General features: G+C 41.1%; 1 protein-coding gene across 10 annotated transcripts in view; it reads right to left on the reverse strand.

Annotated features, from left to right (window-relative positions):
• MITF (melanocyte inducing transcription factor) overlaps positions 1–23,419 on the reverse strand; it is a 99,651-nt gene that overhangs the window by 11,244 nt on the left and 64,988 nt on the right. For 5 of the 10 annotated variants that reach the window (XM_053953556.1, XM_053953548.1, XM_053953557.1 and 2 more), the window contains 3 exons: positions 8,086–8,313; positions 6,870–6,953; positions 5,446–5,541 (listed from right to left, as the gene is read on the reverse strand). In XM_053953556.1, coding sequence (XP_053809531.1) covers positions 5,446–5,541; positions 6,870–6,953; positions 8,086–8,313 — 408 coding nt within the window. Of the gene's footprint in view, positions 1–5,445; positions 5,542–6,869; positions 6,954–8,085; positions 8,314–9,451; positions 9,516–23,419 lie in introns of those variants that run through there. The other 5 variants (XM_053953554.1, XM_053953553.1, XM_053953549.1 and 2 more) reach the window with 3 other exon arrangements.

A 23,419-nucleotide genomic window follows, 5' to 3' on the forward strand; every position in this document is an offset into this window, starting at 1 on the left:
AGTCAGGATATGCCAAGTAATCTGTGCTCTTTTCCAAGTGCAAACAGAGCCTGCAAGAAGGTCAGCAAAATCCACAAATATTCATGGGCATGAGAGATTAAACATCTACACTGGGAAAATTCTGTTCTCTCTCCTCAAAAGTATGCAGATTTAAAATATTAAGAGGTAACAAAAGAGGTAAATGCTGATGATATTGCTGCACTGTTGCTCCTTATTTTTCATTAATACTATTACATATATATCCCTTAAACTTCTCTCATATCTGAAAGAGCCTACAGAACTCTTCCAGAGAAACCCCCCCACTTTTTCCAGGGATATGTGAGTGGAAGCACTTTGCAAGTTGTCACATGCTGGAAGAAGAACACTGTATTAATTAATCACATTTTTCATGTGATTTGAAAGCTACCTACACAGAAAACATTTCAGTTTACTTTGTTTTTCGCCTTACATAACAAGAACACGCACCAGTAGGAGGAAGATTATTTTTACAGTAAGTTTCCTCAATTACTTGTTCACTCTGCTGTGTTTATTTAGGCATTTAAACAAGTAGATTTATACAGAAATAGGACAGTGTTTCAATGAGATCTATCAAAGCTATCCCTTTATATTGAAACATATTTAAAGAAGCTTGCAAATATCCTGAGTGGATTATTTTACCCATCTCTTATTTGGTTTTGAAAAGACAGGTATAAACCACTCAGGTATCTTATCTGAGTGGCAACACTAATCATCACTGCTGCAAAGAAAACCAATCCCTCCAAGACACTGATCCTGCAGAGATTAGAGTAGGTATTAACTTTACACCCATGTAAATAATGCTGGTGAATACAATGCAGTGAGTCACAGCCAGGACTATTAAACTCCTACTGATGGGCCTTGCCAGACTGGGACCTAAGAAAATTTCTCTGCCATATGGAAGCAGATTAAACCGGAGTGGATATGCAAAATACCACCAGCTAGAAGCCATGCTGATGGTTGTTGAGAACAGATAATGGCCAACAACAAAACCAAAGTCTCAAACAACAAAGCCTCAAACTTTAAGAGGCAGAGGAATAAATGCAACTGGAATGCTCACTATGAGTCAGCCTTATTTAAAAAGAAAAAAGGAAAAAAAGGAAGATCTTATAGTGCTGCTCAGGTCACAGCTGTGCTGGTTGTGACCTGCCCACATTAGTGCCAGGGTGGCTACTCAATCTCACTGCTCTACAAGGCTGACCCTTGTGTCTTTGGGTCCCCCAAACACATCCCTGACACCGACACAGCAAGAGCGTCACACACCCTTCTGACTTGGATGTGCTTCTCCTATTCATGCTCCTAAGCATGGGGAGAGCACAAAGACCTTGTTTGTAGCCCAAGGACTTGAAGTTCATAACGAGACATGTGAAATCTAATTAGGAACTTCAGGGAGTTTAGAAATAAAAAAGATTTTTTGTTAGAAATCTCAAACTGGTATCTCAAAGTCTGGGTAAAATAGTCAGGTTGTAATGAAACATAGAGAACACCAAGCTGCTTTCCTTACTGCAACATGGACCCTGATTGTTACAACAGTTGGTGACTGATTTTTTTTTTCCTCAAGGGTGTCAAACACTGAGCCAGATTTCCACGTTGATAAACAGGACCAAAGTGAGCAATGATCACAAAAGGGGACAGAGAAGACAGGCAGCAACTGCTGAACATGCACATGTGCATGGTTGCTAAAGCTGTCCACAGGAATGCTTATCAGAGAAATTCACATTAGGGGGAAGGAGATGCCAACAATCTCCACTTAAATCAGTGATCCATGAGCAAAGAGCCCAACCAGCTTCTTTCTTTGACCACTTTCCCCAGCATCCAAACTCCACAGGTCAAAGCTTCAGTTGTAACATTTTCCTACACATGGTCCATGCTCAGTATGAGTCCCTGAGAAGTCTTTTCTCCAGGATGGCCGCAGGTCACATCTCTGGGACTAACTTACACTAATTCATTTCCAAAAACATAAAGTGCATGCAACACTCTGGGCCATGTCACTTAAAATGCAGCTAAAGATAAGTTAAAATTGAGGCACATCCTCAGTTCAGAGTTTTATAACAGTTCCCAGAGGAATAAAATCAACTGACTAAGGTAAACCCAATAATCATTAGTGCAGGGTTTAGGGAACTGGGAAAGGGCAGAGGACCCCTGTGCTGAGGACATTGGCTTGAGATGCACAAGACAGCAGTGTGGTGAGCACACAAAAGCAGCCACTAGACTTAAATGGGGCAAAAAAAACCCAAAAGGAGTTTATTATGTGCCCATTGCAGTGACACCTGGGCGTCTATTTCAATTGTTTCTTATTTGAAGAAACTGGAAAAAATACACATTGTTGGGAAACATTTTGGCTCTAAGACAGTCGAGCCTTTCACCACCATCCTCAAGTACAAGATGGGAAAATATCAAAACTTCCACAGCCATTTCATAGGGAAGCTGGAATCTCAAACTTGAGAAAGACATGGAATTTTCTGGAGCTAAGGAAGCTCCTTCCCTGTCTTCTTCAAATTCTAGCATGTTTCCAACCTAAATATGATTTTCCTTACAGCTTTCTTAGCTATTTCTGGCTAAGAAGGAATTTAAATACAGCACCAGCCAGATCATCCACCTTTACTCTTCCAAAAAGTAAATGAAGGAAGGGTGGCTTATGCCAGGTTTAGCATGTTATCATCATTGAAACAGCACGGTTGAAAATGCTTTCACTTGGGAGATTTCATATTTCAAGGTCTTGGCATCACAAATTGCACAAACAAGAAGTAAAACAAATTAAAATCTTCCTATCACTTTGCATCTGCTTCTTTTTTTTTTCCTAATAATGGCTTTTATATAACAAATTTGAAATATGGTAATTATTACTGCAGATTCATCATAGTGTACATTCAGGGGAGTCTGAGGCTTTCATTTCTCCTCCACTACTCCAACAAAACAAGCACCCACATTCTGTCTAAAATCACAGAGACATCAGCTGTGTGATCAACAAGGCTGTTTCTAAGGTACCAGCACACACTGGAATGGGTTCTGCACCCCAGCTTGTGCAGCCCACAATGTATTGTGATGTTCCCTGACCTACAAGCATATGCTTAGCAGCAGCCCCTGTGACAAAACTCCTCTACTGTGGAGTTTAAATTCCAGAAGAAAGCCACATTTAGAAGTGGAGCTATACCTATTGACAGAGCTCTCCATGCCAGGCTCTGGCTGGAGTTGATTAGCTGGATGAATTAATTGTCATCTCCACCAGAGCACTTTACATAGTACTCATTAATTCAATTAGCAGGTGACAGGCAGAAAACCTTCTCTATAAACTAGTTACCATTTTGTGATACTTGCCACCACAGATATTATTCCACCAAACACCAAAGCTGACAAACACTCTCACAAGCAGTTGACTGCAATGGGCCACTTTCAATTCAAGGTACTTGGAAACTCCCTTAGCTTGGTGTGCACAGAAATCTCTGATTTTGCTTATCAATTAAGTACTGTTACCAACTGTAACAAACTGGTCCTTTTGTTCTTTGTTGGTTATGGAACAACAACTGCCTTTGTCACAGACTCAGCACAGCTATTTATAGCTTGTGTCTCTTTAGAGACCATTTCCTCTCTTGATTTCTCCTACCTCGACTTAGCTCAGTCTGTAGGCATTAATTCCTTATTAATAACATGTTGCATGTTTTAAGAGCTAAGTCCTGTCCCAAAAGAAAAGTGTCTGGCTTGTTTTTTCTCCCAAAACCGATTGTTGAGAAACATGGTTCAATTTCCATCTCTTCAGGATTGGTACGAGGCTGATTCAGAGACTGAAATATGCTTTTTTCCTCCACTTATTTAAACTTATCAGTAAAGAAGTCTTAATTTCACTGTTTCATATCCTTATTTTTCAGATTCCACCACACAGAGTGGGAAAATTCTGAAATTCCACAGTAAATGCAGATCAGGCAGTCTTTACAAGGCTTCTTGCCATGCAGCAAGCACAGCAAAGCTCAGGAGGGATACAGACTACCCTAAACATTGACTACAGGGGCTCCTTGCACCAAGAGAGTGCAGAGTATCCTTCTATCCCTGTTTGGAAGCAAAGAGCCCCTCTGGGGTCCCTGTGAAACGAGAAAAGAAGAGCAGCATAAAGATATCCAAGCCCCTTCTGAATTAATGTGTCCCAATCCAATGGTACTTCAGAGAAAGGACTCCAGAAGAACCACATCCCTCAATGAAAAGAAAAAAAAAAGATAAATTGAAAAACAGATTTAACTTTTTGAAAGCTATCTTTTGCCAGCTTCTTGAGGTTTTCTCTCAAATTCCAGGACAGCTGCACTTTGCAAGTCATCTTAGATTAAAGGAAAATTTATTCTCTCCACCAGGACCGTGCAGCTATTTCCCTGTGTGCTCAAAGGGCACCATTTAGCAAGGGAAGCTGGTGGGCCGCTTCCTGCGTCATCCACCACATCTCTGAGAGGGCTGTGGGAATCTGTGGGAGCACAGGACCAGGTTAACAGCACATCAGACAACTACTGTCAGCAAATGCAAACCTATGCCACAAAATCAATGCTCTGTGGTAAGCTGTAAATTTTGGCACCAGATGAAACAGAAACAGACGCCAGCACTGGCAGACATCTACTCAGCCAGATCTAACAGCACTTAAGCCTAAGGCAAAAAATTCACTGGAGCTACCCTCCACAGAAGATCAAAACCAGATTATGCCAGAAGCATGATTATATTATTTCTCAAAGCAATGTGAACCAAACTAAAAGAGCCACTTGGATGACACCTGTGCTTTCCCTCAGCGCCTTCTGCACCTCTGTGTTTTTGGCTTTTATCACAGGCTTCCCATGTCCCCTGCCCTGTTCAGTTTTCAACCTTCTTTCTTTCTTCCCCTTTGTTTGTTTGGAAGATTGCTTTTTTAATTTTTTTTTTCCCCTCCTGCTAAATTCTGTAACATCTTTGCTGCCGTCTAGCTGGGGACTTCTCCGCACTTGAAATCAGGCAGAGATAAAGCTGTGATGTTAGAGATAACAGAAAGTGTCTCTGGATAGGGATGCTAACACACAGCAGACAATTTCTTACTTGAATATGACAACATTCAGGAACCTGGGATGCCAGAGGTTCCTTCTTTTTTGAAGCCCAGGATAAAGTCCATGACAATCTTCAATATCAGTGGGAACAAGCTACTCCCAGTAGCACAGTTTACTCCTCTGTTGCAATCTTGGAAATCAGAAAAGTAAAATTGTCCTTTGTATTCTCTCGACCTGACTCCAGCTTGTATTTTTACATTCACGCTTTTCACTGCAACTGTATCACCTTAAACTCTTCAAAGGAAAACTAATTACTCTCTGTAGAACAATGCAATAACTACTTAATTGCAAGGAAGAAAAGTCCTGCTGCAGTTTTGGCTCCTCTCAAGGAAAACCAGTTAGACTTAACAGGGAAAGCAGAAGGAAAGGTCCATCGTACCGTGTTTGCCATTTGCAGGGCTGGGTCCACCAAGCCGAGGATTTCTTCATTATAACTGGACTCCAAACTAATGATGTCATCAATCACATCATCCATCTGTAGCAGAGAGGTGGACAAAGAGAAACAGAACAGTTATCAGAATCACTGGGACACGGGAGCCTGACAAAGCACCTCAGCCACACAGCAGAGGTGCCTGTGCAGCAGGGCAATCCTTCAGCTGTGACTCCTGCTGTCCTGGCAGGATACTCAGGTCATGGCAGAGCTGAGGATTCATGGTCCAACCCCCTCCTCCCACCAGCAGCTACCCTGCACCACCTGCCCACGGACACACTGTTCCTCCTGCAGCAGTGGAGGAGGAAGCTGCCCGTGGAATAAGTGACTCTAAGGACACAACTCCCTCTCCCCACTGCAGCACTGCTGCCTCCCCTCCATAAAATGGGAACAAAACCTGGGCACAGGCAGGAACACTGAGCCCTGGACACCTGCAGGGAAGGAGAGGGAGCAAAGATTTGCTGCTGGCCCCCGAGAGCAGAATCCATTGGATTTGTGTCCCTCATACACCCTCCCAGGAAGCACCACCCAGGGGCAGCTCAGAGCTGGTTTTAGGTGGTACAAAACACCTCCTTTCAGGGGCTGAGCTGGAAGGTGCCTCCATAAGCTCCTGCACAGGCAGGAGGAAACAGCCCTTCACAGCACCCACACACGTGCCCCAAACTGTCCAGCAGGATTGACTATTTCAGGACAGGACTATTTCCTTTTTGCTCATTATAAAAACGGAGCTTAAATAACAGAGATCTACCAAATCAATGCATAATGGAGATGGTAAAAGTAGCAGTACATGGGATTTTTTCATCAGCTCCAGAAAGTGTGATCACAACAAATTACACTGACTGGAAGTGAGGGCAAGAAAGGAACTAACAGTTACAGCCCATACCCGAAGTCTTGTTACTGATTCTGGTAAGAAATAAAAACCCCTTCGTTTTAAGAAAAAGAATGAAAATATAAAAGTGTGATTACTGAGGATGAATTACCACAGACAGATTAAAGCCTTCTCATATAATTTTTTAAAGCACAAGTGTGACCTGCATAGAAATGTGGACATGTGGATTATCAGGGCAAAACCACATCCATGCAGTCTTGGAAAATCCAGTTAGAAAACACTTCCTGATGCAAGACCTTAAATGGTTGATGTGTTCTTCTGCTATGGCATTACTGTACTAGAACAGCATGAGCCTTTTCCAGGTACCTTCATGTGCTTTTGACACCAATGCTAATAAACAACATTGCTGTATTGTACCTTAAATACATCTTATATTCAACTTCTTAAAGTCACTGTGGGGTAAGTTTATTTTTCAACATATCATGGAAAGAAACATGCTCATGAGAAAGGGGACCTGTGCTCCACCTCCTGTGTCATCCAGTACCTGCATGCATGATGCTCGTGAGTGTGTATTCAGAGCCGGGCACTCACTCTCAACCCTGCTTTGCTCTTCAAATTTATAAAATCCCTGCAGATATAAAAAGAAAAAAAAAAAAGAAAACAAAAAAGAAAAAAAGAAATAAAAAAAAGAAAAGAAAAAAAAAAGAAGAAAAAGCAAAGCATGGATCTGAGTTCATGGCACAGTCTCAGCCTCAAAAAGAGCACGAATGAAATAGTGTCATGCACACATGTCCCCGATGACACAGCAAAGTGAAGCTGTAAATATCCTCAAGAAAAAAAGTGTTTGGGTACAGCTGGGACAATAGGATGGAAATATCTCATTTTCATTTCTTTCAAAACTATGGAGCACAAGTTTTACCCTTGCATGTGCAAAATATGTTCTGTAATAACTGTTTCTCCAAGCTGTGTAATATTTTGCTCATGGAATGCATCTGTACTAAAAATCTGGCACAGAATCTTGAATGGGGAATGAGGGAGGGACTCCACAATTGCCTCCTACTTTTTATGTTACAAAAATTCTGACATGATTCTTATGTTTGTTAATATCTTCCCAACCATTTTTCCTTTGGAGCCTGAGAACACATGTAACATCTAACTCAGTTTTTGCCACTGAAGATTAAGACAAAGTTGCAAAGGACTTCTAGACATAGGCCATTGAAGTCTTATATTTGCAGCACTGGAACAGCAATCAGTAACATTTTAGGGCATATTAGCTGGGATAATCTGGCCTTCCAGCTATGCAGGAAACTTGCTCAAATTTTACCATAAAAATACCTAAAATATCTCAAAATAGCTCTGTATTTTTTCAGTTATTTTTGCTATGCTCTTTGTACTTTCTAGATGAACAAGCCATAAATAACATTATTCCAGAAAGCTACAGCTTACAAAGCTGCTTTGTATTCTCCAAAGGTCAATTATTCACTGTGTGCATCAAGCAACAGGGTGGGAAACAAGAAAAGTAGTTTTAGTAAGTATAAACTAGCTAAAATGGTTCAAACAAGAGGAAGCTAGAGGGACATGGGCTTTTTGCCAAAAACATCTATTAATCAGGCAGACACAGAGGTAGCAGTTACATTTTCACAACGAACAGAAAAGATAAACAGAACATCTTAACAGTGAGCAAATACGGTTTTAAAACAACTTAATTAAAGCAGATGACAGCTCTGTTTTACTGAAAACACAAACAGGAGAGCTCTTACCTCTTTCTCACAGTTGGAGTTGAGGGTGAGCATAGCCATGGGGCTGTTGGGCGCGCTGCTCCCCGTCCCAGGTGGCATGACATGGTCCCCAGGCTGGTTTGGACATGGCAAGCTCAGGGCTTGGTTGGCATGTTTATTTGCTAGAGTGGTAGAGAGGTACTGCTTTACCTGCTGCCGCTGGGCCTGCTGAATGTGGTACTTGGTTGGATTCTCAAGGTGAGTCTGCACCTGTACGACACAATTTGAAAAGGATAAAAGGGTTTTATTGTTTTACAACATCACTGCAGGTGCTATGGATCTGAGCTACAGATTCGTGACATAAGGACCAGCTATGTGACAAAACACAAACCTGTACAACTCCAAGAAAGTCCACACTGCTTCACTAACTTGCATTTGGTGCCGAGAAATCAGTTTATGATTTGGTCCTTCAACAGCTGAATTACTATCAGTACACCAAGAAGTTCCAGCTATTTTTCTACAACATGAGATTTCTCACTTAAGACCAGTGCTCGGGTTTTCAGTTGATACAGACACTCCAGAACAGTCAGTTCTAAGTTCAGACCTTCAGCTATGTGACATTTAGTTTTCACTAAAATATGGAGAAATTACTTGTACGACAGAATTCATTTTACTTGTTAGTAGCTAACAATTAAAATCAAGAAGTATGGATTGCTATCCTTAATCTAGTATCAAATAACGGAGATATAAAAGATATAAAGGTTGTTTAGGTTTTGAGTGTTTGGGTTTTTTTTTTTTTAATTAATACCTTGGTTAAAATAAACGAAGAAACAAAGACACCTTTTTCTGCCTACAGATTATTTATACCTCAGATATACAGCCTAAATCATATACAAATAAGACAGCCTGTTTATAAACACATCATGCAAATAAGATGCAAGAAAAGAAGTGTTTCAGTTCAGATCAATCACTGTCGTCAGCAACAGCTATTTTTGTATTTAAGATAAGCTTCTCAGTACTTAGGAATTTTTTACATACAAAATATGAAAATCTTCATACTGAAAAACTGTTGCACACTCTAAATAAGCAAGAGACAAAAGGCCATTTTTTTTCCCATTAAAATTTCCCACCATATCCTGGAAACTCTTTGTTATCTTTCATTGATCATTAACATTATTATCGGAAGCTAGAAATCAACCCAAAATATGGCAACATGCTGAGAAGTTATTTTGCTTTAGAACAATTCCATTAAAGTGACTTTTGCTGTTACAAGATCATGCATGGCCCTCACTTATTGGAATGAAAGAAATTAAATAAAGCACCCAAGACACCAGAGGAAAAGGCTTTCCTGTACACTGTACACCTTCTTAGCAACAGTTTTTAAAGTAAGTCTCCAACAACAACTCACCTGATAATGGTTATACTCAAGCATTTCCAGCATGCTACCTAGAGATTGCAAAAGAAGCAACTGCAATATCCTCTGTCTATGCTACTCCAGTTTGAGGGATCCACATATGGAAGCACAGTGAACCCCAGAAGAGCAGAAGAAACTTGATGGCCACTGCTCAGACTTTTAGTAACCTATGCTAATTAGCCACGCAAGTGGACAAACAGTTCACACAAGGCCTCTTCTTGGAAGTTATGCAAGTTGAAGTTAAGCTCTAAGTAGTGGTATTTTTTTCCCCCCTGGCTTTGATGTCATGCTTTTCCATAAACATAAAAGGACCTTTTAAGCGATGGGCTATCAAAGTCAGATTGACAGTTCGCTCAAGGCTAACTCGCTATTCAGCTTTCGTTCCAGTCGTACTAACACACAATGGTAGTTTTCTTTAGCAGTAAGGTTAAAAGTTTTTAAGTACAGAGTAAGAAATAACTGAATAAATGCCCTATGAGTCCAACACATATTCCCTGGCAGTGGGTGCCCTGGATAAACCCACAGGGCTCTGCAGTCCTGTCTTCAGCTTCCCAGCACAACCCAGGACCTGCAGCGGAACGTGAAGCACTTGAAAAAGCTTTATCCCATCCTCAGCTTCCCTGGTGCTTCAAAGCCATTAATTCTGTCTCAATCTAGAGTTGCAAGAAGTTTTCCCATTCAGGAATGGCTGACAAAGGACTAATGCATGTTCCAACTGCACTTGGGCACAGTCCCTACACCTTCCAGAACTTTTTCTTTCTATCCAGCTCCTTGAAGGTACTCAAACATATAAAAACTGTCCAACTGGCATTATTTTCTGAAGTCTCAGCTTACAGGGAAGCACAACAGGATAGCATTTCTAGAAAGTTTAATCTGCTTTGTTGAACTGTATCAATAGACATCACTGTCCTGTGATAAGTACAGCACTTACTTTGTCAGTCCCAAATTGCATTATCAATTTTCCTATCATCAGTGTTAAGAGCGACACAATCCAGGTAAGTCTATTTTTCACTAAATTTTCATCTTCTAAGAAGATGAAGTTGTCAGTAAACAAGTGTTTTTCATAACACTTCTCTTTGAATATGTTATTTTAAAACCAATCCCTAACTGCCTGACAGAATCTGCACATTCCTTTTCCTCCGCAGGCATCAGGTACCTCTGCTGTTCTCCATCCCAGGATGGAGCAAAGTCTCTCCTCTCTGCCCACTGCCTGTCCACCCTTCACACTCCCAGGAGAGACACCAGCAAAGTTCCAAAATCCACATCTCAACCCTGTATCACCAAATACTACGTTATTTATAATATATACCAACATATTTAACTGAATCCACTACATGTCAACTTTTGAGACACACACTGCCTGACAGGATTTTTGTTGGCAAAATACAAACTTATTTCACAAGAACATACTCTCCCTGTGATTTTGTTGTGCCATTCTACATTAAAATATTTTATTTTGCTACTCAATTATTTTTTTTAATGGCCTGCGCTGCCCTCAGCATGACAGGGAAGGCAAATTCTGATTTCACGTGTCACAAGCTCACACAAGTCTAGTCATGAACCAAAGAACACAGTGAACTGCCTTTTTGTCATTAAGTTGCTCCAAAATGACACGAAGAAGACTTTGATTCTCTGTTTTGTCACTGGCTGCTCTCTTGAGTTTCCTTAGGAGTTCCATCATGGAAATCTGGTGGGAACTACCCTAATGGACTCCACGTTGTTTGTTTAGAATTTGTCTTTGTCCTAGAGCATGATGTAGAATCTGTTCTGCAGATTCTACATCAAAGACAACCTAAATGTGCCTTCTTGGGCAAACTTCCCAAGATGCCTCAGAGTCACTCTGTAGATAAGTCATAAAACACTCTTCCGTTTTAACAAAATATCTCATGAGCAAAGTGTTGCAAAAAAACCCAAAAACCCTACAATTAAATTCCACTACCCTGAACTTGAAACCGTGAATAAAAGCTTTGACTTAGGATCTAATTTTGGTTCTCAGCCCCTTCTAGCATTTTGGGCAAAGAATAGTTCCTGTTGTTTGTCCAAATTCATGAGACACAAAGTGCAAGATGACAAATTATTGGTTTGGATACACTTCCTAAGAAATGTGACTGAATAAGGACATGAAAGGAAAAATAAACCCATTTGAAACCAAACCCTCTGGATCTCCAACCATCTATCTCCAGCAATCTCAACCAAAGTTTTGCTGTACACTGTTATTCAATTGAGTAGAACATTGGTTTTTGAGCATTTTGGTATTGACAATCAAGAAGTAATGTAAGAATTATTATCATCATCTGTAGTACTTCAGGAATGAGCTAAGATGGCAAAAAACCTAAATTTATCACAGCATAGTAACAAGAATTTGGCTACAAGAGTAAAACACTGCCTTAGAAATAGAGCCCCAAAACTGGTTCAGTTCCAGAAGAGTCTTGAATGCCAGCTCAGCAGCATCTCCACGGGCTGGCCCCAGCATCAGACTCCTGCACTGAGTCTCTCTGTCAGCCACTCAAGCTCCATCTGCTCTTGCCATGCGGGCACTGAGGAGGATCTTTTTTCTTCAGATGAAGCAGAGAAAGGCAGTAGAAAGAAATCAACTTGACTGCACCCATGTGTAACCCAGCTTAGGCCTACAAGGTTGAGCTGGGCTAGAAAAGTGTTGGGTGGAGCCACCCTGACTACTCAGCACTCATCTCTCACACTTTGGAATACCCTGGAGAACATTATCTAAAGCAAGGGAAAGGCTTTCTCATACCTTCAGTCATCTTGAAATCTGACTGCTAATTCCAGTGCATGCATCCACTTCAAGTACCTGAGCAACTGCCTGTTTTCTTCCACATTATGAGAAGTAATAACCCATATAAATAGAGCAGATTTCCCAGTCCTTGGGTCTGATATCAATCAAGCAAACATTTAATCAATGGCTTTCACTAGCTTTAAGCACACACACCATATCAGTGGGAATTTTAGGTGTACTTCAGATGACATTCTTCAAAATCCACATTATATTACACATCAGTGACAGAACCTCTGAGTAGACCCACATGCTTCCTTCAGTTTCCAAAAGTAAAAATATTTCCTGTAAAGTGATCAAGGACTCAGGAATTTAAACATGAAGCATAGCTGTGTGCTTAAGCACAAAGCACAGGGCTCAAGTAGTTCCTCTGCATGAAGCCAACACAAACAACTGAAACAATATTGCTGATACTTGCTCCTTCTGTCCAGTCTTGATGAGAATCACTCAGACTTAATTTACTAATGACTTGCTAATGATGGCAAGAACTTGGAATAGTGCTGCAGTAACCCAATTCCTTCTGGAGAGGCACCCAGGAGAGCTCACTCATGGGCAGGCACAGGCCAGGGCAGCCTAATGGCTTGGGAAATGTGTTTTGCACAGTGTAATCCAGAAATTAAATGGCTAACAATAAAAACTAAGGGGATTTACACCAGAATAAAAATATTTAATGAACTGTGGCGTTACTACCACTCGTCCTCTAGGAAAGCTTCAAGGTCATAGAATCATAGAAATATTTAGGTTGGAAAAGACCTTTAAGACTATCAAGTTCAACCATAGCTGGTTGGCAATTAATTGCTGTAGTCTCAAGCTTTGAGTCTCTGGTACATCTGGATGAAGTCAGTTGGTCTGGGTTACTGATACACTCCTGAATTTGTCCTTGCACAGGTTTGATTTCTCTGCAATGGGTAACTTCTGGAAGCAAGCAAAAACCCAGCGGGTCTTGTGCTGAGAGTATTTCTTGAAGGTGGAACACCAAGAATTGCTTTTCCCATTGCAGTTACTACTTCAAATCACATCGTCTTACCTGTCTCATCTCCAAGTACTTCTGCTTCCAAAGCAAAGCTGAAGATGCCCCAAAATCCTCTGTTGGTGCAACACAAGTGACCGATGGCCATTACAATGACAGCACCTCCAGGCTGCCCCACTGTTCTGGCCACCACAAGTTGGGAAGGAGCATATTCATGTTCCCAAAATCACACAGAAAATTTTTCTCACCAAAAATATCTCTGAAGCTTCCTGTGACAGTAAAGCTGATGCTCTCAATGCTTTATTTAAGCAGGGACATACCAGAGATGTTCAGAAGACAGTGAATTCAAGGGGGAGGAAGACTCTTCTCCCCACCCCACTCCCCCCCCCTTTTTTTTTTCTTTTTTTAATTAAAAAGACCATTTGTTTCAAGTAAATTGCCTTAGGACTTACAGCTTACAATTACAAGTAAAATACTTTTGGATCAGTTTTCTCAGTTCAATAGAACTTTTTGTTGCCTAGACAGCTAAATGTCATGGGATTTTTAAGAAAGGTTAAAATTCTGTCTCATTTAACAATTAATGGTACCCAAAGAAAAACGATACAAAATCACATCCACTGATGTGTTCTGCAAGGGCTCCAGGCTTCAGCTGTGTCCACTGCACAACCATGCCTGTTAACCATGCTAGTCCTGGGCTTCAAAGCTGCTTCAACCTATCCCTTCCAAGTATAAAAACCCAACAACAGCAGGAACAAGTTATTTTCTAGGACTTTGAATAAAAAACAGGGAGCTGTATAAATAAGCGTCTGTTCTTTGTCACTAGGGAAAAAAATTGAGGAGAATGGTATCTGAGAAAGATAATCAATTAGTGCCACTTACAGTAAGAGTGATTTATTCCCGTTAAGTTTTCCAGTAGGTTCAAGATTCTGTTAATCTGTAAAATCATATTCACCATAGGTTGGTCACTAAGTCTGAAAATCCTAAAGACCACAAAACCCCTTCAATTAACTCCATTAAATATTGATCATGTGTTTCACTGCAATGGCAGGAAGTACCCTCCTACCACAAAACTTGGAGCAATCCAAATTACCAGACATTGCTTTAACTCATCCTCAAAGACATCTTCTCACATGCTGCATTCAAACATTAAAAAACAACATCACATTTCCGCCCCTATGGACATCAGTGGCCTGAAGTAGCTTCACATGAGAAGTTCAGTCCTCTTGCTGAGACCTTCCCAGTCCCTCAAGATGGAACAGCCACCTCATTTACAATGTCATCGAAATTAAGTTGGTTGGATTGTGATTCCCCATAGGGCCAACTGTGAATTTAGTAGTAGATAAACCTTTTCAGTAACTTCTCCAGCTGCCATTCTCCCCTTAATGCCAAATTTTCTAAAGTACATTTCATCCCCTTTCTTTTAGCCCATTACCCAGGAGAAATGGCCAGAACAACACTGACCAGAAAGCCCAAGAGCAAGAAAAAGATAAAAAGTAACTTGTACTGACTGGGGAATGACAACCATGGTGAACTACGGTGATTCCAAGTTATATATGTGAATATATATGGTGAATCCAAATGATTCCATCATTTCACCTTAGGACACAGCAAACACAAGGAAACTGTATCAGTTACCAAACAAAACTCTCTGGTTTCCTAATTCACCCCAAATCCCTCTGAACTTGCAAACCAAAGCAGATAGGAGAAAGTTATTTAAGATCTGGCATCATGATTACAGTCTAAGTAAGTGACTCCAACACTCATCTTCAAGCACAAAGTTATGAAAAAGAAAAGGCACATTGTACAGAATTATCATCATTTACACAACCAGGGATTGTTTAGTCCATCACCAAAAATTCCTCTGTGTAATGTGATTTTTCATCCAAGGGAAAGCCACGAAGCAAACAAGAATAAAGTTTTTGTAGATTAGCATTTAAAAACTGTGCTTTAGCTATAGAAGCACATGACAATGGTATCTAAGGAAATTAAAGAGAGTTTAGCCAAATGTACTCAGGGAGATAGGAATTGATGTCATTTGCATGTAAGTGGCCTGCTGGCTGCCATTCTACAAGTGTGGCTTTCAGTCAGAATTAGGTCCTTTGACGTCCTGCTTCTGTTAGGAAACCAACATTTCAGCTGTCTACTTCCCAACACACATGCCATAAATTTTTATTTTATACAGTTTCTGAGAAGATACCAAAAAACACTGCAACATTTTAGTACAGACAAGCAACTGACTCCATAAAATGTCAGGCACAAGTATTTTGCAATGATTTTACCTACCCCAGGGGTGCTTCAGAGAGTATTTTGACTTCACAGGCAGCAACAGCAGCCACACAACTACATCTGACACACAAGTTTGAGTTATGGTACTACCACGGTGAAAAGCTTAATTCAAGCACCACATGTTTAGGTCCACTTCTGCCACCTCTCTCAGAAGGAAGCTGAGCAGCACTTGCATCAGCACTAGAGGGTTTGAGATTACTGACAGTAGGACACCGATGACTCCTCCTCACAGGAACTGTCAAAGATAGACATAAAGTTGCTTCCAAAAATCTCTTGCAAGACTTGGCATAGAGACGTGAATTCAAGAGGGAGCAGAGTCATAGGACTACAGATATTTCAGCTGCCTGAAAGCCCAAAACCAGTTCAGGCAGATGGTCTGAAGCCACCTCTTCTGCCAGCTTCCCCTTGCAAAGCTTTCCACAGTCCGAGAACAATCCTTCACCTTTGCTGCAGCCCAAGCAGCACCAACACAAGATTTACCAGAGCACTCTAACACAGATCACTACTGGTTTGAAAGAGTCACATTAGAGGGGTAAAAGAATTTGTCAAACCTTATCTTCCTTCAGGGGTTGCCAAGCACGGCGTTGGCCAGGCCAGCTCGGAGTGGCAGTCACGCACTGGCAGCCTGGGCAGGTCAGTGACATTTCCCAGGGGTGACTGACCCTGGCACTGTTCCAGCCCACAGTAATCCCTGCTGGACCTGAGGGACAGAGCATGGGAGCTCCCAAGTCTTCAGTGCCTGTAAGACAGCTGCAAAAATGGGTGTTTTAATGACTTCACTGCATTACCCACAGCAGGGAAGAGGTGCAGAATGCCCATCCTCAGCCCAGAAGGCCCTTGATGGGTCAGAGCGCTGCTTGAATCACATCAACATGTGCACAGGATTTGGAGATTCTGGGTATATTTCTGAAGCCCAAACATGAGAAAGCATGCACTCTGCTATAAAAAAGAAGGAACAAGAGTTTTCCCTCAGCTCCTGAGAAGCCCTGAGTATGCAGTTTCCTCAAGGGAGAAGAGGCATCCTTCTCCACACCTTGTTTTGCTCAGGTTGCTCATGCATCAGTCATTTGTCAAATGTGAAGAATACAAATGGGACTGGGTAAAAATAATGGCATCTTTCGTACAAAATGAATAATGGTGAAAATTGAAACCAGTTTTATAAAAGGTGTTGGGTAAAAAGTAACCACAGCTAAGCTTAAAACAGTAGGAGACACAGCACATGCTTTTAAATGAAACTTCTTATCATCTTCCTAGAGATGTAGAGTTACCCATGTGCAGAATGGCACAGGTTGTTTGCTTTTCCAGACTTTAAGAAATAAAATTCAAGTAGCTTCAAAATTTTAATGCAGTAAATCTGCTTTGTCCCTGCATGATCTTCTCTTAATGTACAATCCAATACTGATTTTCACAGGTGAAAATTAACTTAAAATTGGCTATTTTGCCCAAACCATAAATAAGAAGTATAGGAGTGGGAAAAGCACCTGACCTGTTGCTTTCATAAATCTTAAAACCTGATACCCTCAAACCTGGACTCATTTGTCACCATAAGGTTTGTGAAGGGTTGCTCAAATATATAGCACATGGACATACATCTGTACCAAGATAACTTCCACTGTTGAGGAGTGTAATTGTTGGCATTTTGGGGCTAAGCAAGAAGACAGCTTGATTTACAAGTCTTTCATATCCACAGCATTAGCCTGTGAGAATGAATTGGTGTTCAGAATATTGCTTGTGGGCTACTGAAGTATTTATTTACAAAACTTCAACATTCAGCACTGAAACACAAGAGATGTAAAGATGGCACCAGATCAAAATCTATCAAACACCCAAATGCCACACACAGAAACAGTTGTATCCTTCTCTTTTTTAAATAAAAGCCATTTGTAAACTCAAATGAAACTCTTGGGTTATCACAGGAAAAAAAAATCTCTTTTTGGGGACACACTGTACATCAGCAGGACGTCAGTTGGGGTTGAACGGACCTTTAAAGGTCATCAAGCCCAACCTCCACATCTTGTTGCTTACTTGTCCAATGACATCTACACTCCTGACCTACTTGTCTGGAAAAGATCAAGTGAAAGACTGCTCCATTCATTGTTCACATAATTCCACGGGACATGTTGGGTTGCTCTCAAGGTCGCTTACACAGCACGTACCAAGAGCATGCCACCAATCATGACCCCACATGTTTGAAAATACAAACACACCAAAACCCAAACAGTGCTTGCTGGAACAGCTTTCAACATCAACTGGAAAGTCTTCCTACCAAAACATTTGAAGAAGCACCCCAAAATATGAGTGAAAATCATTCTGAAAGGACCATTTATTTTAACAAAACACTTGGCAACACACTGGCTACAAGCACAAAGGTCACCAGTCCTGGAACATACCTGTTTGGAGGGGATATCCTTTACAGCAAACACACAGAGCCACCAGAAGCAGCAAAGAATGAAGATGGTGTTAATTCAAACCAGTTTTATACTGGTAACATGCTCTGAGCTTCTACATGTTACAGCTAATAATGAATTAGAAGGACTTAGCTGGGCTCTATACCACTTTGCCTACAGCTGATGATGACTCATGTCAGCCCCAATATGGAAGGCTCGAATAAGCAGAAGAATAAAGCACTCCAGATACATCCATTTTATTCACACCACTAATATGACCATTAGACACAGCCTAAAATAATAATAAATCGCTGACTTCACTTACATGAAGGAAATGCAAGCTGGCTTACCACTGAACTCCTTGATTTTTATCCTTCTGCTCAACGAGCTGTGATGTTATTTATTACTGTATTAAAGCCTACTGAGTTATAATAAAAGAGTTTCAGTCCCTCAGAGTGCTTGATCATCATGTTCGCTAAGGTAAGATAATCCAAGTCACCTTCACGCAAACCCAGCTGGCTCTGATCTGAAGCATTCTGCTAAATACCAGAACGGGGATTTTTTTGAGGACTTTGGCAAGCCACAAAGGTGGGTCACTCCTTGCGTGGAGTAGCATGACATCGCTCTGGAGGAGAGTTAACCCAGGGGGCCAAATTGATGCCACACAAAGCATTCAAACTGAAAGCCACACTGCCAGGGTTACTTTTGAATGATGATGGCTCTTCCTTGGGATCAAAGTGCTTAAGTCCAACACTTTCATTAAGCAACATCGGATCTTTTCTTTCTGACATGTCACTCACAAAGTAGATGCCAGAGCAGACATCACAGCAACCACAAGAGATTAAAAGTAACAAGAGTAAGAAATTAAGTATGTTTATTTCACTCTTAATTTTAAACCCAGAAACCACAATGGAATTTAGTGTTTTAGTTATCTCTTAGCTAAAGGCATGTCACCATAATAATTCTGTAACAGAAAGACATATTTAGGACAAAGAGCCATTAGGCTGCATGACCTCACCTCTACACCCCATGATCTTATTCCCACAACAATCAGACACAGTAGCTATCGTCTGGCTCCCAAAAAAAATCAAGAGTAACACAGGCTCATTTATTAAACAAGGATGCCAACAATTCAGCCCTTTAAGATCTCAAGCTTTACATGCATGGAGCCATGACATCACAATCTATTTTATACCTACAAAAACAAGACACATCCCCCTTGGCCAATTTTTTAACCTTCCCCACACCTGCCCCTCCACATCTTCCCGAGATGAGCTGTTGAAAACCCTCCTCCTCATGTTATTTCACATATGGTAGGTAAATAATTATTTACCCTGTGAAATGAGAAGCTGCTGTCCATATAAATGACCCTAGATGAGGCCAAAGGATGGGGTGCTGGCAGGACCATCAGCTGAAGGAGTGAAATCCTGGACAAAACCCCAGTCAGCTGTGAGGAGCTCTGTTTATATTGCAGTTGTAATAAAGAACTGCACTCAGGTTCATTACTTCAACAGATGTTGCATAAGCGTGTTCCTTATCACAAACATTTTAGGACTGAAAAACAGGTTATATAAAGAGATAGTCTGAAATTCTGCCATGGTGTTTTTCCAACATATGCACAAACCTGTCAGAGCAGCATTTGCAGCATGTGAGTAAATATAAACCCTCCAGCTTGCAAGGGACTACAAGCTCTTGATTCTGTCCTGTGGGAAGTCCTGTCAAGGTAAAGGGTTAGGACTCTTTCTGCAGGACTGGAAACACATTTTATTACATGACACCAGAAAAATTCCATCTTTCCAAACATCTTACAGAAAACTCTTTTTAATGATTTCATCTGAACTTCAAAAAAGCAAAAGCCATCGACTCACCAGGGGAGACACATTCACAAAACACAAAGAAGAGTGTGTGTTATCATTCCAGTTCTCCAAAAGTTAGCTGCAAATATGAAGCACCAAGAAATTCAGAAGTAATAGTTTGTCAGAAGATCAAAATGTCTTTTGAGAAAGAAATTCAGGGCCTGCAGGCTTGGTCTCAGAAGAATCCTATTTTGAACTGCACTTGACCCTTGAAGTAGTGTAACCCTTGAAGTGCTTTTGCAAGAACAGCTTGATTTTCACACAGGGAAACAGGCAAAGCATCCTTCACTAAAGTTGTATTTATGCAAAAAAACATGCATCTCCTTTTAACACGGAAAAATACAAACATCATGACATGCATTTCACAACATACCTTGCATCACCGATTGACAACACACACAAGGTTTTAGCTGCTCAAGAAACTGTATGGGAACATAACACAATTCAAGGCAAGATGCTAGAGCTAGGGATGTAATTAGAGAGTAGATGGGGATTAACTAGATCTTAACACAGACTTCCCCATCTCCCTTGCCTTTATTTAAACCAAGTATAAACCCATTTCAGCATAACACTACAGGATGGAACAAATTGTTTTTAATTTGCTTTAAAAATACAAATAAGCTCACACTGTGGAGTTTATTTTAAATGAAGTTTGAACAGATGAGAAGTGAAAGTTTAGGATATTTTAACAGCCAAGGAGATGCCAGTACATGCACCACAGCCAGCAAGGTGGTCTGAGATGTGGGACTCACAGGTGAATGGTTCAGAACATTATGATGTGTTTCAAGCCACTGGTGTCAGACCAGCTCTAGTCTGCTCTCACAGACTGAACTCCCACGAGTGGCTGGATAACATGAGATCTCCTGATTTAATTTCCTCTGACAAGAATCTAATTAATACTCATCAACAGCACTGAGCAAAAATAAGCTAATATGTAATACATGGGGGCAACTGGGAATTCAAAACTGTGTTGCTGCTCCACTCTAAAGGCAGAGTCAGCCCCAGAAGGTTCCAGGGCAGATCCAACTGCTTGTTCTTGCCCTGCCACAGCAGCTCCCTGTGACACAGGTACAGATGTCTGCAGGACTACACCAACCCAGGCAATCAAAACCACTAAATTGATTTTTTAAAGGTCACCTTTCTATGGCAGTGAGGTTGGACTAGATGTTGTTTAAGGTTCCTTCCAACCCAAATCATTCCAGGATTCCATGACTGAGTACCAGCCAAAGCTGCTTCTGATTTACCCCATCAAGTTGCCAATTGACTACATACAGCTGACAGCAATAGCTATCTGGGCATATTTTCTGGAACTGCAGCTACCAGAGAAGAAAATGCAAAGTTGAACAGTGTTCCTCTAACAGTTTTCTGTCATTGTTCCCTGGCTCCGGTAGCAATCAGCACATTCCTCACTCTGCACCCAGGGAGGAGCATCCAGACTCTGTGCTCAGATCATGCAGAGCCATCAAGACCCAATTCAGTCCTTGCAGCCTTTAACCAAAGCAGACAAATGGAATTAATACATTTCCTTGGGGAAGGTTCAAGTTCAGAGAGAAGGTTTTTTCTAAGGATAATCCTGCAGAAGCCCTGCCTGGAAGCTTTCTTCTCGTGTCTTAGATCAAACACTGCAGGGAAAGGCAGAAGGCAATTTGGAACAGTGACCCACAGAGGAAGTGGCACTTTGCACAGAGTGACCACTAATTGCATAAGCAGCACTCCAGAGCAGAAGGAATCACTCCTTCCCTCAAAAAGCCAGTGTAGGAAAAGGATAAACTCTTTAGAAAAGCTGAAATAGCATGATTAAATGGTATTTTTCCTTTTACACAGCAAACCACGCAGGGCTGAAGCCTTAAGGAATATATGTATGAACTTTCATGTGAATGGAGCCCATTAAGTTCCCTGCAATGAATGGTGCCTGTGGTCCAGAATTCATTTCCTTTTGGAAAGCAAAGAGCACGGAAGGCTTACGATTGCTACATACAAGTGCTGACTCATTCAAGGCCATTTTATTCCCTCCCTAAACAAACTGTTTCTTTGAGACACAGGTAGCTCAGCAAAGTATGGTTTTGGTGGTAGTCAGGAAGCAGAACTGTATAATATACAAATTATTACAACAGAAACAGTGCTTTCGGACAGCTCAATGGACAAGTTTTCAATCAGTAACTTATGATAATATAGATGATTGCCACGATTTTTTAAACAGAAGTTTCACTTCTCAGAATTTTCTGTTTAACAAGACAAAGTTAACTTTAAAGCACTATTATAATTAATTTTAAAGCAGTTTCTGAAATGTTAACATTGTTCCACAGAACAGCCCTACTTCACATGAGGCTGTAGCAGAACTAACAGCAGGTCTTCCCCCCCCCCAGTAAAAACAAGCTGTCTCCCCAAAAGCAGGTTTATCACTTAGGTGCTATCAGGACAGAGATGCTGGTTAAGGGCAATGGCACTCTGGATCACTGATATTGGTAAACTGGAATGAATTCTTCCTGACAATACTACTCCCAGGGCTGCCCATATCCACAAAAAAACCCCAAAAGAAATCCACACACCTATAGAAAAAAATAAAGAACAAGCAGAGAAATCACAGCCTGAGGAAGTCAGAAGTAGTCTCAAACACAAAGTTTACTGTGTTGCCTGCAGGCCCCTGGCACAAACTTTATGAAGATGTGAAACAGGGAGACAGGCTGTTTGCTACACCTCAGCCTTCAAATGTCTTTAAGGAAGGGACTATTTTCCAAGAAGAGAATTTCCATTAGTTGCTTATTGATATTTTCCTCTGATAGAACAGAAATATTTCATCCACAGCTAACCATTATCTCCCCAAACTAAATTTTGATAGTTTCAACCAGGAGCTTCTGGTTGAAAGCAGGAAGGCAGCCTGAAATACAAGCTTTGATTCGCCTTGCTTAACTTACAAGCTTCCTCTGAGATTAATGGACTGGTTTGGACTGTAGGTCAGGATAACTTCAGGTGCCTGGCTGCTGCTGGTGCCCCGAGCTCACGGCGCTGCCGGACATTCCGGAGCCTGCGGTGCTCCCTGGTGAGCAGATCTGCCCCTCTCTGCACTCAGAAGGAGAGCATGGACACACAGATAGATACAAGGAGCACATTGTTCCAAGACAAAAAAAAAAACCCAGCTCTTTGAAACTTTGGTTTCTTTAGACACGCAAGACACGCTCCTGCTGATGTCACTGTGTCCACTGGGGGACAGGACATGGATTCCAGCCAGGTCAGTGAAAAAAACACAGTCAGAAGCCAGGGATGCACAGAGGTGGGGTGCCCAAAACCAGCTGATGCCTCCTGTGCTTTGCAAGCCACATTTATTTAGGAACACACTAATATTTGTTACTGTTTCCACAATGGCATCAAATACTGCTCCACATTATTTTTCTTTCACTAGCTGACATTTTCTACAAAAACCAGGATTTGTAGCACAAAGCAGGAAGGGCATAGAATTTAATGCAGAACAGTTGTGTCTTACATAGTTTTAAGGATTGGGAATGTTCAATTGAAAACATGGTCCTTTAACCTTTTTTAATGTTCTAGTCTTACTGCTGACAAAATTTATTACTTCTGCTGGACACCAGTAGCAGTTTTACTTAAAAACAGGCAGCCTACCTTAGTTTTTGAATGCAGTAACTATCACATACAGCATTTTACCTGGCTAATGGC

The sequence above is a fragment of the Vidua chalybeata genome, chromosome 12 (genome assembly GCF_026979565.1).
Source record: "Vidua chalybeata isolate OUT-0048 chromosome 12, bVidCha1 merged haplotype, whole genome shotgun sequence".
Classification (NCBI taxonomy): domain Eukaryota; kingdom Metazoa; phylum Chordata; class Aves; order Passeriformes; family Viduidae; genus Vidua; species Vidua chalybeata.